The sequence below is a fragment of the Papaver somniferum genome, unplaced genomic scaffold (genome assembly GCF_003573695.1).
Source record: "Papaver somniferum cultivar HN1 unplaced genomic scaffold, ASM357369v1 unplaced-scaffold_10, whole genome shotgun sequence".
Taxonomy (NCBI): Eukaryota; Viridiplantae; Streptophyta; class Magnoliopsida; order Ranunculales; family Papaveraceae; genus Papaver; species Papaver somniferum.
In genome coordinates, this window is record NW_020618825.1 from 16,416,448 (window position 1) to 16,433,138 (window position 16,691).

The following is a 16,691-nucleotide window of genomic DNA, read 5'->3' on the forward strand; positions in this document are numbered from 1 at the left end:
CAGCATAATTTTAGCTGCAAGGAATTACCTTACAAACTGTTAGCGCCACAGTGGGAAAATCCTCCTAAGTATCTGCATTTCCCTATATATCTTAATTATTTATGGGAAAAAATATCTTTGTAAATGCAAATATAGATTTTCATAGTAATCCTATTCCTACTATAAATTATACCCTCCCTCCGTCTCTTCATCCTCATCTAAAACCTAAGCATACAGAGCATCTTACCTCTGCACAAACTTTTCAGTTCTACCTTCAATTCCCTGTTATGGAGAATAACTCTCATCCTCAAGTTTCCAATATCACTTCCCAAATGCAATATACCAATATCCGGGTTGTTAAACTTCAAAGAAGAACCCTTGGATCTTCTCAAGTGGTTAACAAAGCTGTTGATGAATGGTATAACAGTGTATTGGGAAAAATCATTTGCCCTCAAGTTTTTGAAGTCAGAAAAGTTCCAGAAAAGATCAATGTTATCTGGAATAAATACAAAAACAGAGAAACCAAAGTTATGGGTCCTAATCTTTTTGTTTGCAAGTTCAGTACGGACAAAGAACAAGAAGATATAGTTATGAAAGCTCCATGGACTGTCAAAGGGTACTTACTTTTTGTGTACATCTATAATCCCAAAGTTTCATTGGATAATGCAAAGTTCATTCATCAAAACTGGACTGTCAAGTTCAGAAATCTCTAGTTGGAACATTTAATCGTGTTGTTGATAGACGAGATCATTCAAGGTTTGGGAGAGAAAATTGCGATTGATCCTCCTAGTGCTCATCCTAGAATTGGTAGAATGGTGAAGGACAAAATTAGAATGAACTTAACATCCCCATCGAAGAGAGGTGCCTAGTTACGTACAACATCTGGAGGAGAAGCTTGGGTTAAATATCACTGGGAAAAACATCCATATCATACATGTGATGAATGATGGGTTGTTGATCATTCAGATGATAATTGTGATCAAGTTGCACTCCAACATCAATTAGATTCAATGTCCCAAGAGGAGTATGAAATATGGAGTCTGGAACAAGAAGATTATGAAGTGGTAGCTGCCGCTGATGGAGATTTGGGTGCTTTTAACATTTCTGGTGCTCCTATGCCTAATATGGGTGCCAATATAGAAAACGGATCCCTATACGTAGATACTGCTAGAGATGATATCGATAATTCTTAAGAGAGACAAACCAAAAGGTCTTGAAATGGAGCTGCTGAAACTTCTCAAAGCAATATAATCAAGGAGAAATCTAACCCAACTCTTCTCAAAAATTCAAATAACGTTGCCAATCTGAAACTCACTTATGCAATGATGAAAAACAACCAGTCTGAGTTGGCTAACAATCAAACAGTACCAATGGAAGGTGTGGAGATGGAGGAGATTGAAGTAGATCCAGTTGTTGAGGAAGAAATTGCACTAATTAAGAACATGGGGGATGCTAATCAGGTACCCCTAATCTTTGATTTTAATTCCCCTAAAAATTCAAACCCTAACTCTTTTTTTGTCTATCCCTTTCTCTCTCAAATTACTGTTATTCTCAAACCCTAATTAGGTCTTTTAGTTGTTACTTAGATCACTTAGGTATCACTTTTTATTGTTACCTCCTGCATTCTTATAACATAATATCTTAGTTTAAGTTGTTAAACCAGTGCTGTGTGATTATCTTTCCCACTGATTTATTTGTTGAAATTCTGGTTAGATTCACATACTTGGGTAGTTGTGCTTTGAGTGATTCTAGCCTATTAATTTCCTCTGCTGACTTGCATTTGTTTAACCTGCCTTTTGATTGCATTATTCATAAAAATCGGTTCTCTGATTTGTTGGTTCCTAATAGTTTCAGTTGGCCTGTTGAGACTCAACTATTTGACCTGATTGCTGGTGTGTATCATGTTGTTTACTTACTAAATATCATTGTTTACTGGTCTTGTTGGTGCTTAGTTAAAGTGTGTGAAATTCAGTACATTTTCCTGTTCAACTTCAGTGTTTTGTCACAAGTTTTACATTTGCAGTCTTGGTTTCTTAAATACTCCCATCATGAGGATTTTGTCGTGGAATTGTCTGGGCTTCGGCAACCCTACTACTAGAAACTCTCTATGGAACTTGATCAAAGGTTAAAACCCTGATATGATATTCCTATGTGAGACTAAAAATGAATCTTCTAAGATGAATCAATATCTTAAAAGGTTCAATTACCCGAACTCATGGGTTTTTCCCTCTATTGGTCGTGTTGGGGGTATTTCTCTACTTTGGAAAACATGTTTTAAATGTCAAATAGTCCATAACACGGATAAAATGATTAATGTCATGATTTCTGATAATCCAAGTAAGCCTGTTTCTAGCCACTTTTCTCTATGGTTCTGTATACCATAAAGAGAAAATGGAACAATGGAAATACATTGGAGAAATTGGCGGTAGAGTCAATCTTCCATGGGTAATCATAGGTGATCTTAATATTACTATGCATGCCCATGAAAGATCTACTTTCTCAACTACCACTAATTTAGAGTATCCTGAAATTCAATCGATTATAGACAATGATGAGCTTTCAGATTTAGGGTACATTGGAAATAAATTTACTTGGAACAATAGACAGTCTGGCAATGATTGTATTTACGCCAGACTTGATAGGGCGCTTGGTAAGAATCACTGGTTAACTCATTATGGTTCCTCTGTTGTTCACCATATTGACACTATAGGCAGTGATCATATACCAATTATTTTGGAGACTAATCTCATGTCTAACCAAGGTAGTAAGCCCTATAGATACTTCAAGTGTTGAAGCAGTGATCCATCTGTTAGGGAAGTAATCAATAATGCTTACTCTAAAGGTGTTAGAGGTTCTTCTCCATACAAATTAGCTAACATACTTAGATTTGTTAAACATGATCTTAAACTCTGGAATTCCCAACATTTTGGCAATATTGATCATAAGGTTAGGAATCTCAATAATCAACTCAATGATCTGACTAATCTTCCTCATTCCTCTGAGAATATGGAATTGATTAAACAAGTAGAGTTTGACCTAGAACACTGGAAAAAAGTTCAAGAAGACTTGTATGCCCAGAAATCTAGACAGGAGTACTTTAAATCTTTTAATAGAAATACTGGATTCTACTATAATTATGCCAATAAAAGAAAGCACTTTAACCATATTAGTGCTCTCAAATTAGATAATGGACAGTGGGTTAATGATAGAGTTGATCTTGAAACCCTCATGGTGAACCATTTCAGTTTTATAGGGACTACTTCAAATCCTTATAGAAATACTGAACTTCTCAATTGCATAGACCCTTGTATCTCAGATATTGATAATTTGGCACTGCTTAGACATGTTACTAAGCAGGAAATTATTGTTACCATAAACCAAATGATCCCCTGGACTCCCCAGGGCCCGTTGGTTTTCCACCTTGGTTCTACAAGGAAAATATAGATCTCTTAATAGATGATGTTTGGAAAACAGTCAATAGTTTCTTTGAGTCTAAACATCTATTAAAGGAGATGAACCATACTTTCTCGTCTTTGATTCCAAAAATAGATAATCCTTCTAGTCCCTCTGATTTTAGACCCATTTCATTACGTAATTCTAATTACAAAATCATTTCTAAGATTATTGTAAATAGAATGAAATCTTTTATGAGCAAAATGATAAGCCCTTACCAGACTTCTTATGTTCCTAATAGGAATATTCAAGACAATGTCATCATTGCTCATGAACTGGTTCACACAATGAAAAGGAAAAGGAAAAAGGATAAATGAGGTGTCATGGGCCTTAAACTCGACATGTCTAAGGCCTTTGACAGAGTCGAATGGCCTTTCCTAAGAGATATTCTTAAAGCTTTTGGTTTTTCTGAGCATTGGTGTGACTTAATACATCAGTGCATTAGTACCACTAGAATATCCATTATGTTAAATGGATCTCCATGCAAATTTTATAGACCAACTAGGGGTCTGAGGAAAGGAGATCCCTTGTCTCCATACCTTTTCATAATTTTCATGGAATCTTTTTCCAGATATCTCATACATGCTGAGGAGAATAACCTTATTCATGGCATAAAAGTTAGTAAAGATGCCCCTAGTATAAGTCATCTTCTCTTTGCCGACGATCGCATCATTTTTGCAAAAGTCTCTCATGCTGAAGCTAATAATCTGTTGGGATTAATTAAGGACTTTAGTATGGCTTCTAGTCAAGTAATTAATCTTCAAAAATATGGATGTTTCTTTAGTAATAATGTTCATCCTGATCATGCTGTCTCTCTTATCAATGACTTAAAAATCAAGAGAATTTCTTTGAATGAACAGTATTTAGGCCTTCCCCTTTTTATAACTAGGTCTAGAACTGATTCTTTCAATTATCTTAATGATCATTTTGATAAAAGGGTTGCTAAGTGGAAAAGTAAATATTTTAACCAGGCTGGTAGATCTGTCATGGTCCAAAATGTGCTAAAATCTTCTCTTATCTATCACATGAATACTTTCACAATTCCTGATAGTATTATTAATACTATGGAAGCTTTCCAAAGGGATTTCTGGTGGGGTAAGTTTAAAAATGGGGGTATTTACTTTAGATCTTGGCCTAGAATTTGTACTCATAAATATCAAGGTGGCTTAGATTTAGAAATCTTAAGCATGTTAACTTATCCCTTTTATCTAAAACTGCTTGGAAGTTGATTCACAATCCTAAGGCTCTGTGAGTGGTCATTCTTAGATGCAAATACTTTAAAAACATTCACCCTCTTCACTACTCTAAGAAGGATGATTGTTCCTGGGCTTGAAGGAGTATTAGTCATGGTCTAGATTTCATTTTGAAACTATGTTTCGGAAGTTAAGGATTGTAAGAGTATTTCTGCCTTTAGAGATAAATGGATTCCTGATTCTTGTGAGCCCATGTTTATTGCTAATCCTAATCCAAACCTTTTTGTCTCTGATTTCATAGATAATGACACTAAATCTTGGAATACTGAGCTTGTTAGAGATTTTTTCACTCCTAACAATGCTAAGAAAATACTTGATTCTAGGATCCCTCTTTCAGGGTGTGATAGATTTATTTAGCCTAATTCTAAAAATGGCCATTTCACTGTTAAGTTTGCTTATAAAGTCATTTCTGGTCAGATGGTTTACATGAATAATGTTCAAAGAAGTAATCCTTTCTATAAATCCCTTTGGAGTCTCTCAGTTCTCCCTAAAGTTCAGATATTCATATGGAAGTTCCATGAGAACATTCTCCCTGCCAATTCAGTGCTTGCTAGGTTTGTTGATAGGCATAATAATTCTTGCAGTATGTGTAACTCTGATTCTCTTAAAACTCCTGAGCATATTCTCTTACATTTTCAGTTTGCCAAGTTAGTTTGGTCTCTAACCCCATATGATGACATTATTGCGCAATATAGTAACTCTTTACTCAGCCTACAAAACTGGGTTGTCAAATGGATTTCTGAGAACAGACTGAAGGATAAGGCTGCTGCTGTTTTCACTATTGATTTGAGTATTTGGAAGGATAGATGTTCTTGTATCTTCCAAGGAAAAACTTTGAATCACCATGTTACCGCTAGACTAGCAATGAAACTGGTCACAGACACTGAGAACTTTTTGAATGATGTTATCTCACAAGAGTCTGTCCTTGTAGTCTCTACTGAAGAGAAAAATCTTTCCATGATCACTAATTCCTTGGCAGATGATTGTGTGCTTGTTTTCAGTGATGTTGCATATGATTAAAATACTAACTTTTCAGGTATTGGTTTGATAATGTGAAACATTGCAGGTTCCTTCATTGGATGCAAACTCAAAGCTGGATCAGTGAGGAATGCGGAAGAAGCTGGTAGTCTAGCATTATTAGAGGCAGTGACATGGGCAAAAGCTAAAAGACTTGAGAAAGTGTGTTTTATCAGTGACGCTAAAACAGTAATATATGCATTTAATTCCACTAGCAATTAAATATTTTAGTATAATAAATCAGTCTTAGAAGACTGTAAAACAATTAGTTCTTGTTTTCAATTGGTTAATTTTGAATATCTTAAAAGAAATCATATTATTCTAGCTGATCAAGCAGCTAAGTTTAGTAGGAGGTCTAGAACCTCAGGAGAATGGATGAGTAATGTGCCTGACTTTCTCAACTCTGAAATGTAATTCTCTTTCTTTTAATATAATATAAGATCTGTTTTTCCTAGCAAAAAAAAAGATATGACTATAAATCTGGAGAATATTCAGATGTATAAGACATAGATCTTCCTGGATAAATGCAAATATTGACAAGATAGACATGGATCTTTCAAGATGTGTATAAATATAGTGAAGATAAGCATGAATTTTCCAGGATGTATACAAATATTGGGATGATAATTATAAATCGAAGTGGTTATTTAAGACAACTACAAATCTCATAAGCTAGAGGTAAATCTTGGTGGTTATTTGAGATAACTACAAATCATAACAATTAGATTTAATCCAACTCAAAAGGGACACAATCACAATAACTTTTCACTTCTAAAAATCTGTGTAGAGCTCTCTCTAACTTATGCATCGGAGTGTCTTTGCAGGTACCTCACTCAATTTTCATCCACTTTTCTGAAGAAATAAAGCAACTGCGGAGATTTTATCATCTTATATACATCTTGAAGATTGTTGACATAATTAGTTTTGCACCAGCAAGCTCCTATGAAGACACTACAGTTCCAGTAGTGGCATTCAGGCCACACACACTTAGCCGCTGGTTCATAGTGCAACACGTTAAATTAGTTCTAAATTGCATTTTAGCTCATCAGACTGTTCAGAGATATCATACTGCTTTTCTTCTTCAGTGTTGCATTAGTTTGTATCTGTTCACACCCATTAACAGAGAAAAGGTGATCATATCCAAAAATTATGATGATTTTATTATTATCATTACTAACTTATATACATCACATTATTATTAAACATACATAAGAATGATATAACTTACCCCCAATTTAGAAGCACACTCCTAAGTAGCATTATCTAGCTAAGACTCGGACTCCCTCTATATGTGCATATGATACAACACTTACAAAAACACGACCCTGGACTAATTACATTTACAGTAACACTCATAGAGGATGCATGTTTTGCACCCGTAGCTATTGCGTTTCGATAAGATCCTTGTATTTCAATTTATTATGATGCCATTAAGACAAAGTACCCATTCATGGTATCCAGTTATATAAAGTTATGTTAATGCTTCTACCATTACCAACTTTCCAAAAACTATTATCTTTAATAACTTCCAACCCTATTCTGATACTATGCCAAACCCAAGATGTATTATACTCCCTGTTTTTGTGCAAAGGATGAGTTCTAGGAAAATATTTACCTTTAAGTAACTTGACCCATTAAGCATCTTGGTTATGAATTAACCTCCAAGCTAATTTAGCAAGTAGGGACATATTAACCTTGTGAGGATCTTTAATTCCAATACCACCTGCAGCTTTTGACACTCTTATACTATCTCAAGCTTTCGGGTAGAATGCTTTTTTAGGATTATCCTTGTCCCACCAGAAATCTCTCTGCAATTTATCATACTCATCTAAAACAACTTTTGGAAATTCAAAAGACTGAATCTGATATCTGATAAATAAGATATGTAGATAAAGAAGATTTCATCAAAACCATTTTACCTGCTCGTGACAACAGTTTTGCTTTCCACTCATTTAACGCCGTATAGGCCCTGTCCAATAAAGGTTCAAAATTTAAGGCTTTCCTTCTATTAAAAAATAATGGCTTCCCTAGATATCTCTCATCCTTTGATATCTGTTGCACCCTTAACATTCTAGCTAGATTTTTTTCATGCTTACTGTGAACCTTTTTACTAAAGTATACTCCTGAATTATGAAAGTTTATTGTATGTCCAGAGGAAGATGTAAAAATATCAAGAATGTTCATCAAACTTCTAACCTCCGCAATACTAGCTTTACAGAAAATAAAACAATCATCCGCAAACAAGCAGTGTGAAATAGTTGGACATTTATAGTTTATTTTGACTCCTGAAAAAGTTTTTTGATTCACAACATTTAAGAATAATCTTGATAAGCCTTCTAAAGCAGTGATGAACAAATACATAGAGAGTGGATCTCCCTGACGTAACCATCTAGTAGGATAAAATTGATCACCAGGAATCCCATTCGATAAGACCGTGAACTTAACTAAAGAGATACATTCATATCATCTCTGTGAGAAACCCATTTTTTGAAACATGAAAATGATATAATTCCGTTCCATTTTATCAAAGGCCTTGGATAAATCTAATTTCAGAGCTAAGTAACCCTTTTTAGATTTGTTACTTTTCATACTATGTAACATTTCATGCACCATGACCACATTATCTACAATCTGTCTTTTGCGTATAAATGCAGACTGATTAGGCGATGGGATTTTATCCAGAACCTTCTTATGCCTCAAAGCTAGAATTTTTGAAATGAGTTTATAAAGGGCATTGCTCAAACTTATCGGCCTAAAGTCCACAGGAGTAACTGGACTTTCCACTTTAGGAATCAAAGAAATATAAGTTTCATTTAATGTATCTAGCAGTTTCCTGTTTGGAAAAACATTTTAACGAAATCTACCACATCAGTTTCAACCAGATTCCAATGTGTTTGGAAAAACCAGGCGGATACTCATCTGGTCCTGGGAAACCCCATGAAAATTTTCCGTACATCAGATTGGATACGGATGAGGCGGAAACCAAACCAATCCGGACCAAGCTTTTTTGTACTGCCTATTCTATACGCTTATAAGCCAGTTTAGAAAAAATTGAAGCCCAAATATATTGTCAAGCCCATCATATACCCATTTCTTTGTTTCGCCACCGGGAGGAGACTAGGTTGGTAGAAGGACCGTTATCGGTTTAAGGCCACAGGGTGAGAAAGGGCTAGAAAACATGCCTTGAGCCCGTGGTGAAGCGCGACGCTGAAGCAGGGGTGTAAATTCGGGCAGGCCGGGCCGCCCGATCCAAAAACTAAGACAGGCCGGGTAGGCCAGGCTTAATATTTGTGAGCCCGTAAATAAATTCAGGCTGGACAGGCCGGGCACAAGTAGATAATTTGCTACCCAAAGACCGCCCAAAGCCCGCTTTTTATACGGGCAGGCCAGATCGGGCCGGACAGGCCACTATTTTGATTTTTTTTTTTTTTAAGTTTAAATTTTCAAATGAACGGTATTAAATACAATATCCTTTCCTTTCCAACATCGCATATCGTAAGTGATACTATTATTTTATATTTAAATCACTGACAAATTTTTAATTTTAGCCTATAATAAATAATTAATTAGAGTACAATAAACTTTCTAATAAGAAAATATATTACCATTAATGTTTTGAAAAGGTTAATTATAAGTAAAAAACAATTATATATTTTATTTTTCTTGACACAAAATTGACAATTATAAAATTGTAACTTTTAAGTCTTTTTAAGAGGATATTAAATGATTAATGGCACATAGAAAGCTTTCAGGCCGGGCACCAGGCCGGGTATCAGGCCGGGCATCATAATTAATCGCAAAGCCCGAGACCGCCCAATAAATTAATCCAGGCCAGACCGGGTGGTCCATGACGGGCCATAACAGGCTTTGGGCTACTTCGGGTACAGGCGGGCTCGGACGAATACAGGCAGGCCGAGTATTTTCGGGTATTATTTACACCCCTACGCTGAAGTAACTCATCCCGTGCTCCTAGAAAACACAATCGACCTTCAAGGCTTCAACAAAAGGTTACCTGTACCCAAAACCGACACAAGTGGGTAAGCACAGACAGAATACCCAAAGGTCATAAATTGGTACGAGATTTCTAATTGTTGCGAGTCTAACAACCTCAAATCCGATTTGAATAGTCATTCAAAGTCGACGACATCAAGTTTGAGTGAATGACTTAACCACAGCCATAACTTGGTCCAAGCAAGTACTTGGATTTGAATCATATCACTTAAGTATGCACAACCAGTCAAACTTGGTCAAGTCAAAGCCAACTTGGTCAAGTCAAAGCAATTCATATATCATTACCATGAAAATGAGACGAAATTTCAGTATACATTCTCTCTGAATAACCTAAGCTCATTTGCTATATATTCTCTTCTAAATAGTCAACGTCGTCGTTGCTTCGGACGGTCTTTCAGTGTTGTTTGGGATGAGCTTCGCCTTTCGCTACGTACAGCAAGCAAAACAGGAGAGAAGACGTCTACTGCCAGAGAAAGTGAGAAAAGCATTGTTTCAGACAGAAACAGGTACAGGAGAGATTCATCGGTCTTCATCTTCCCATAAAAAAATTAGAGGACTGTTTAATTATCTATATCATGCCGGGGAGAGATCAGTTTAGAGACAAGCCTCTTCGACCACGAAAGGAGCATCAACGGAAAAGAAAGAAAGATGGTGGAAAAGGAGGGGATGAGTATAAACACTGTAATTCTTATCCACGCTTGGTAGCATCTGTTCTTCTACTTGTCATGTTCATCTTCTTCGTTGTTTTAATATTTTTTAGTTTGGATTCTATTTCTACGACTGAATCGTAATTTTTGCATTGTCCAGTTGTAAAAAATTCCAACTAATTGTCTTCTTTTACACTCAATACCAATCTTCCAGTGTTGCATCTTTGCATCTTCGCTTCCAGAACAGGGTAGTCAGGCCAGATGCATGTGAGTCGCTGGCTCATTGTGCAGCATGTTAAAAGAAATACCTTTAAACGCCATTTTCTGCAAAATCAGTCAAAACTTGGTCAAACAAAAGCTAACTTAGTCAGAAGTCAAAACCATACTACTCATTGAATGCCCACTTGAATCAAGTCATTTGCCAAGTTGAAACATGAAAATCTTTGATTATAAGATTTCAATCAAATTCTCATTTATAGTTTTACCATCTCAAAAACAAATTTGTTCAAGTGGATCTTTCATGGTATTGTTTTACACTTGTATGACTTTGTCAATAACGTCTAATCCCACAGGACATGTCATCTAAACAATATCCAGTTGTAATAATACCATGAATGCTGTTCTTTTAGTTTCTAGTTCTGTATTTCCTGTCAACTCAGTATCAGTCTTCCTTCTGCTGGATCTTGGCTTCTCCATTGTTTTACAGCTCCAGGGGAATTCAGGCCACACACTTGGTCGCTGGCTCATCGTGCAACAGCCTAAATTAGCTCCAAACGGCATATTAAGGTCATTTTAGCTTTTATTCTTCAGAATTGCTCATGTCTTTTGATTGACACCCAGTCACAGAGAAAAAGCTGATTATATCAAAAAAATTTAGATGATTTTATTCTCTTTATCAACTTAGTAGTATATAACATCATTAATAAGCAGTCCTAAAGAGCATTATCTAGCTAAGACTCGGACTTCCTTTATATGTGCATATGATACAACACTTGCAACAACACGACCCTCGACTAATTACATTTACAGTAACACTCTCTAAGATCCTGAAAGAATTCCTAACCGATTCTTCGATCATCTAAATAGATACACTATTAGGTACACCTCTGCAGGTGACGCCAGGTTCAGAGCTAGGAGCAAGCAACTCGTAAGGTTGAACACCTGCACCACACCGGTTCTTCAGATTCGGGTTACTGTTTCTTTTTTCTATTTCTCTTTCTATCTGTTGGATCTCTGCTGAAAACCCATAAAATGCTTCAACAATCTCAGCATCACCAGACCAAGTAGAAGGTTGACTCCTCTCTCCTAAATACTCTTCATCTGGTGAATGTGTTGATAACGAATCTACCACTGCCATCAGCTTTGTTGCTTGGAGTAAACTTGGCAACGAGGTAAAGAAATATCTTTGAGGATCATCATGAAAAGTTGCATATTCCGGATCATTTTCATCCGGAATTAATTTCCGCATGAGTGTTGGGCGGTTTGGGACATAACCACCGTATGGGTACTGGCCAAAATTCAAGGCAGCATGTTGGGCAGATGCGAGCCAGATGAGTGTTGTTAGGACGTACACTAAGTCATCACCATTGGATAACTTGGGCCACCAGTCTGCGTGCCGTAGGTCTGCATGACCCACTTCAATGGATTCTCTGTACCAGGCCTGAAGCTCTCTATCATTACGGATCAGATCTGGATCCGGATAATAATGTGTCACGTAAGTTTTGACCCATTTCTCTATAGCTGACCATATGAGAAGACCATCTGTTGCATAAGGGTAGTCTTCAATGGTGAGTTTTAGTCCATGAGGCTGTGATGGATCTTCAATTGCCATACCTCTGCATTGACAAAATTCAAATTCAAATCAATCTTAAGCTTTCCAAACCGACAACAAATAGAGCAATGCTGCATATTTAGCTAAAATTGGCATATCACTGTGTCCCAAGACCTTCTTCTCTAGTAGTGACAATTTAAACGGTACTTAAACACCTTTCAGTCACGAAATGTCAAGTGCGTAGGAATGAATTATCTAATGAACTACAAGATTGTGTGATAAGTAATATGGTTCAATTCCTGCTCGAAAACTACATTAAGACCAATTCCAGAGCATAGGCGATAGAGTGCAACAAACCTGCGGATAAGATCTGCAGGGAGACCTTCAAGATCGAAGCGCCAGGTTTTGTATGCCTCGGCACTAATCCCCATGCAGTATGGACCAGGAGTGAAGCAAGATTCGATGACACCCCCTCCGCTGATTAAAGTTTGACGGGCTATGCAATTGATCCCTAAAGTGTAGCGCATGTGAGGATCCAAGAGTTTGAAAATAGGGTGCATAGCACTCATTTGCCTGTGTGCAGCTAGTATAAAAGGCTCCAAGGCAGCATGAGTGCGCAACCTGTTCAGCCAAAAATATTCATTTCTCTTAATCAGGAAGATATCCTTGTAATTGGCTCGCAGTGATTTGGCCGTACATGAATCACAAATATTTGAAAGTAGCGATGGCCATGTTTAATCAAAAAAACATAATTCTTACCAGTGATTAACTAGTTGATGCACACCAGCATCGTTGGAGCCGACATGGGCCTTAGCTAGCTGCCATATCCAACTCGAAGTGGCACAATTAGGAGGTGTAAGTACTTTCTTTGATGAAGCCTCGGATGCGAGGCTAAGTTCAATGGCGATGGGCTTTAGGGTTCCGGTTGAGCTCAAGAAAAAGAGAGTTCGTGTAGCATATGTTTTTCGCCCATCAAGAGCATTTATTCGTTCAACAAATGGAAGGTATATGTCATGGAAATCTATCATAAACAATTTATTTTCCTCCAGTGCCTGAAAACAGAGTTGAAAGAGAAAACAAAAAATTCAGTCTGGTACCAGTAAAGCAAGTTTGAAGTCCACTAGAAGTAAAAAACAACAACGACCATTTTTTATTTTTGAAATTATATCGATCCTTACCTGTTGCGTGGACATCCCTTCGAGATAGCGCAGAATGTGTTCTTCTTTTAAGGCCGACTCCTGTGGACCATAGATATTTGCATCCAGCTTGCTCACTGGTGGAAAAACCTGACGAATTAAACATATTTGTTAAACATCCTGAATTATGAAAGTTCTTCATGGAAACTAAAACAAAATTTGTCATCCTTTGCACACCTCAAGCCTCTCGATGTTCACTGGATTAATCCCTGCAAGTGCTTGTCTAGCAAATTCATCGTCCCTTAACCAAGCAAACTTGTCTTCTGCAAATCGAAATATCATATTGTTAACATCTTTAGTGATATGGACCTACTTAAACCCATAAATCTATAACTGCATTAACAATAATATACAATCGACTACTTACTTGCGATGATCATTGGTGTATCATATTTTAGAATACCCTCACTTGATTCTTGAATTTTGTGAACGATTTTGGGAAGTTTCTTAAACTCATCAAATTTAAGCAAGAGACCCTCTTTGTAAAGATCATCCACATCCGCAAACCCCTTAAAATCATGGTGAGCCAAAATGTTGGCAACAAGTGACGGGTACAAGTTATGAAGAACAGCTCTTAATCTCCCAGCAGAAAATGTGTGTTTCTTTGTTTCCTCAAATGCTTCGTCTCTAGGTACATATATTGGCAATGGCTTCTCAACACGGGACTCCATATTTATGTCTGTTAAACATATCAAAGTTAGTACTTATGGCATGGTAGTAGTATGTAACCTCAACAAGCTCATCTTAAGTGAAATCCAGCTTGCAAACTCTTGAAGTGAGGTCAGCAAAGAAATAATGTTGTCAGTACATTTGTTATATGTCAATGGACATATCTAAGATATGACAAGATCAGATAAGTAAACGCATCTATTACCAAACAAATACTATTATATTGCCTGTGACGGTTGTAAAGAAGGAACAGAACAACCAAACACAAAAGATAGAAAACAGCAGGGTCCATTTATTGTTTCTACTTTATGACCTTATCAAGTGGTCTATATTACAATACATTTAAATGAAAAGATCAACAGGACAAAGGTGGGCAAACCATGGTCCTCAAATGTCAATATTACTATTCTCAATTTGATCTACTATATTTATGAATTGCTCATGAATATGTCTTCATCAAACAGTTTAAACCGGATAAGGTTTGTACCAATTGCAACTTAAAGAAATTGATATGAAAGAACAGAAAACTAACCGGTATCGGTTGGAAGACGTCCTGTTCTGCATCTTCTAGGATACGGAATTGATTCACCACCAAACTCCGGTCTAGCAAGATCAATTCCCATATCTGGATTACCCAAGTCATTATACGTAGCAAAATCGTATATCCTATCAGACAATTTTCTAACTCCTGTCCCATCACCCCTAAGTGCTTCAAGCTCCTTCTCTCTTAGTTCTTTCATTCCTTCCGGTGTTTCGTATGGCAGATACGGCTATACAAAACAAACAAATGATCATTAACTAGTTCTCATGAGTGCACGTCAAATTTCATGAAAGTACCAACTAAATCATGAAAGTATAATAAAGCTCAAATTCATCAAACACTAATGATAGTCAATGATTTTCAGTGTAAGGGACAAAAATTCATCTTAATAAAACCTTGTTCAAACTTTTCAACTGTGAGGACTTTTATCAAACAGTTGATCTTTGTTTGACCTTTGAAACCTTGAATTCATCAAAAAAAAAAAATCTCTAAGAAAAATCAAAAACTTGACTTAAAAAGATTCTTACCATATTTGAGAAGAAAATTCTTTTGTTAGGATGATCTTTAGTAGATTGAACCCATGAATTACAAGGAAAATGAACAGCACCAGAAGCAAAACCTTCAATGGTTATAGTCTCTAAGAAGAACTCTTTCTGATGTTTATTAGTTACTGTAATAGCTCCTGGAACACCAAAATTTGAATCCACCATGAAATCAACTGTATATGTAACTCTCTCAGCTTTGATTTTTGATTTCTTTGACCAATTTCTAATCACTGCTGCCTTGCTCTTCTTTGCTTCTTTAGTATCTGCAATTACACACAAAACATTTGATTAAAGAAAAAACCTAACAAAAAATTTTATTCAGACCCAGGATGAAGAATTAAGAACTTGGGTTTGTTCTTGAGATTGATCTTAACAAAGGGTCTGAATCAATTTTCAAAAAAAAAAAAAAAAAAAAAATGAAATTATATTTAGGGTTCTTACTTGGATCAATTTGAGTACTAATGAGCTCAAGAACAACATTCCTTCCAATTTTATCAGTGAAATCATCTACATGATTCAAAAATGTCTCTTTAAAATCTTCTTTATTCTTCTTCTTAACAATTATAACACCTCTAACTTTGAATTCAACTGCTTTCTCTTTAGAAGAAATCCTAAACAAATTCTCACTAATAACAGCCAATGGACTACTATTACTACTACTGCCACTAATACTCTCACAACTAATTCTCAAACCCTTGTTCTTATTATTTGAATTTAATCTTTTAGAAGAACTAAAACAAAACTGTTGCTCAACATTTTGATATAGAAATCTTGAAATTGGTGTTAAAGATGATGATTTATTCATCACCATTACTGATCTACCACCACTCATCATTTCTTTAACACCAGCCATTAATGAATGAATGCTAGCTCTCTGTTTTCTTTTTTTGGTGTTCTTCTGGACAAAAATCTAAGAAAGGATCTTATAATGGTGATTCTTCGTTATTGTTGCAACTTGCAAGTGGGATTTGGTAATGGTGGACTGGAGTATATATAGTGACATAAAAGGTACTCAGTTGGGAACTTTGTGCATTCCCTAGAAGGGGGGCATTAGAATTTATAGTATTGTGCAAATGTAGGACTTTTTTCACGTTTTTTAACTTGTTTTGAGTTATTAGAATTTAAGAATACATTTCGGGTCAAAGGAAACGAGTCGGACACCTTCGAGGTAGGAGACGACGCGGTTTGGAAAGGGACCGAAAGAGTAGTATGCGGGAAAGTAAGATTTTGCTTCTATGGTAACTGGTAGGACCAAAAAAATAATGTAGTGGTTTGTGCATAACCTGCAACCGTCCAAAAAAAACTACCAGAATACTAGATTTACCGCATAATAAAAATGTTAGTGAGTTGTTTTTGGCATGTTTCATGAGTATTTAATAGGGGCGAGCAAAATACCAAAATCCGTGGATTTTACCCAATCAAGCACACATTTTTGACGAATGGATACCCGATTCATTTCTTGGCGGATTGGACAAGGATGGATTTTTGAAACCCATGGTTCTCACGATTTGGACACTGGTGGAACATCACTCTTCTGTTGTATACCCGATCCTAAGGATAATGTTGTTTTTTTTCCTGAAAAGAGGAAACCCTCAGTATATTGATAGTA

At 36.3% G+C, this 16,691-nt stretch overlaps 1 protein-coding gene and 1 long non-coding RNA gene across 2 annotated transcripts; one reads left to right on the plus strand and one right to left on the minus strand.

The window, feature by feature from the left end:
* The first annotated feature begins 1,181 nt into the window (after positions 1–1,181).
* Positions 1,182–6,167, plus strand: LOC113326112. The gene is made up of 2 exons (XR_003348305.1): positions 1,182–1,439; positions 5,752–6,167. It is a non-coding gene; the product is annotated as an uncharacterized LOC113326112 (long non-coding RNA).
* A 5,051-nt stretch (positions 6,168–11,218) lies between these two features.
* On the minus strand, positions 11,219–16,111 carry LOC113326638 (linoleate 13S-lipoxygenase 3-1, chloroplastic-like). The gene is made up of 9 exons (XM_026574338.1): positions 15,524–16,111; positions 15,065–15,345; positions 14,529–14,766; positions 13,695–14,006; positions 13,505–13,590; positions 13,310–13,417; positions 12,891–13,183; positions 12,489–12,752; positions 11,219–12,195 (listed from the first exon to the last, which is right to left on the minus strand). The coding sequence occupies exons 1-9, from the start codon at positions 15,933–15,935 to the stop codon at positions 11,439–11,441; spliced, it is 2,751 nt and encodes a 916-aa protein (XP_026430123.1). The 5' UTR covers positions 15,936–16,111; the 3' UTR covers positions 11,219–11,438.
* Positions 16,112–16,691: the final 580 nt, after the last annotated feature.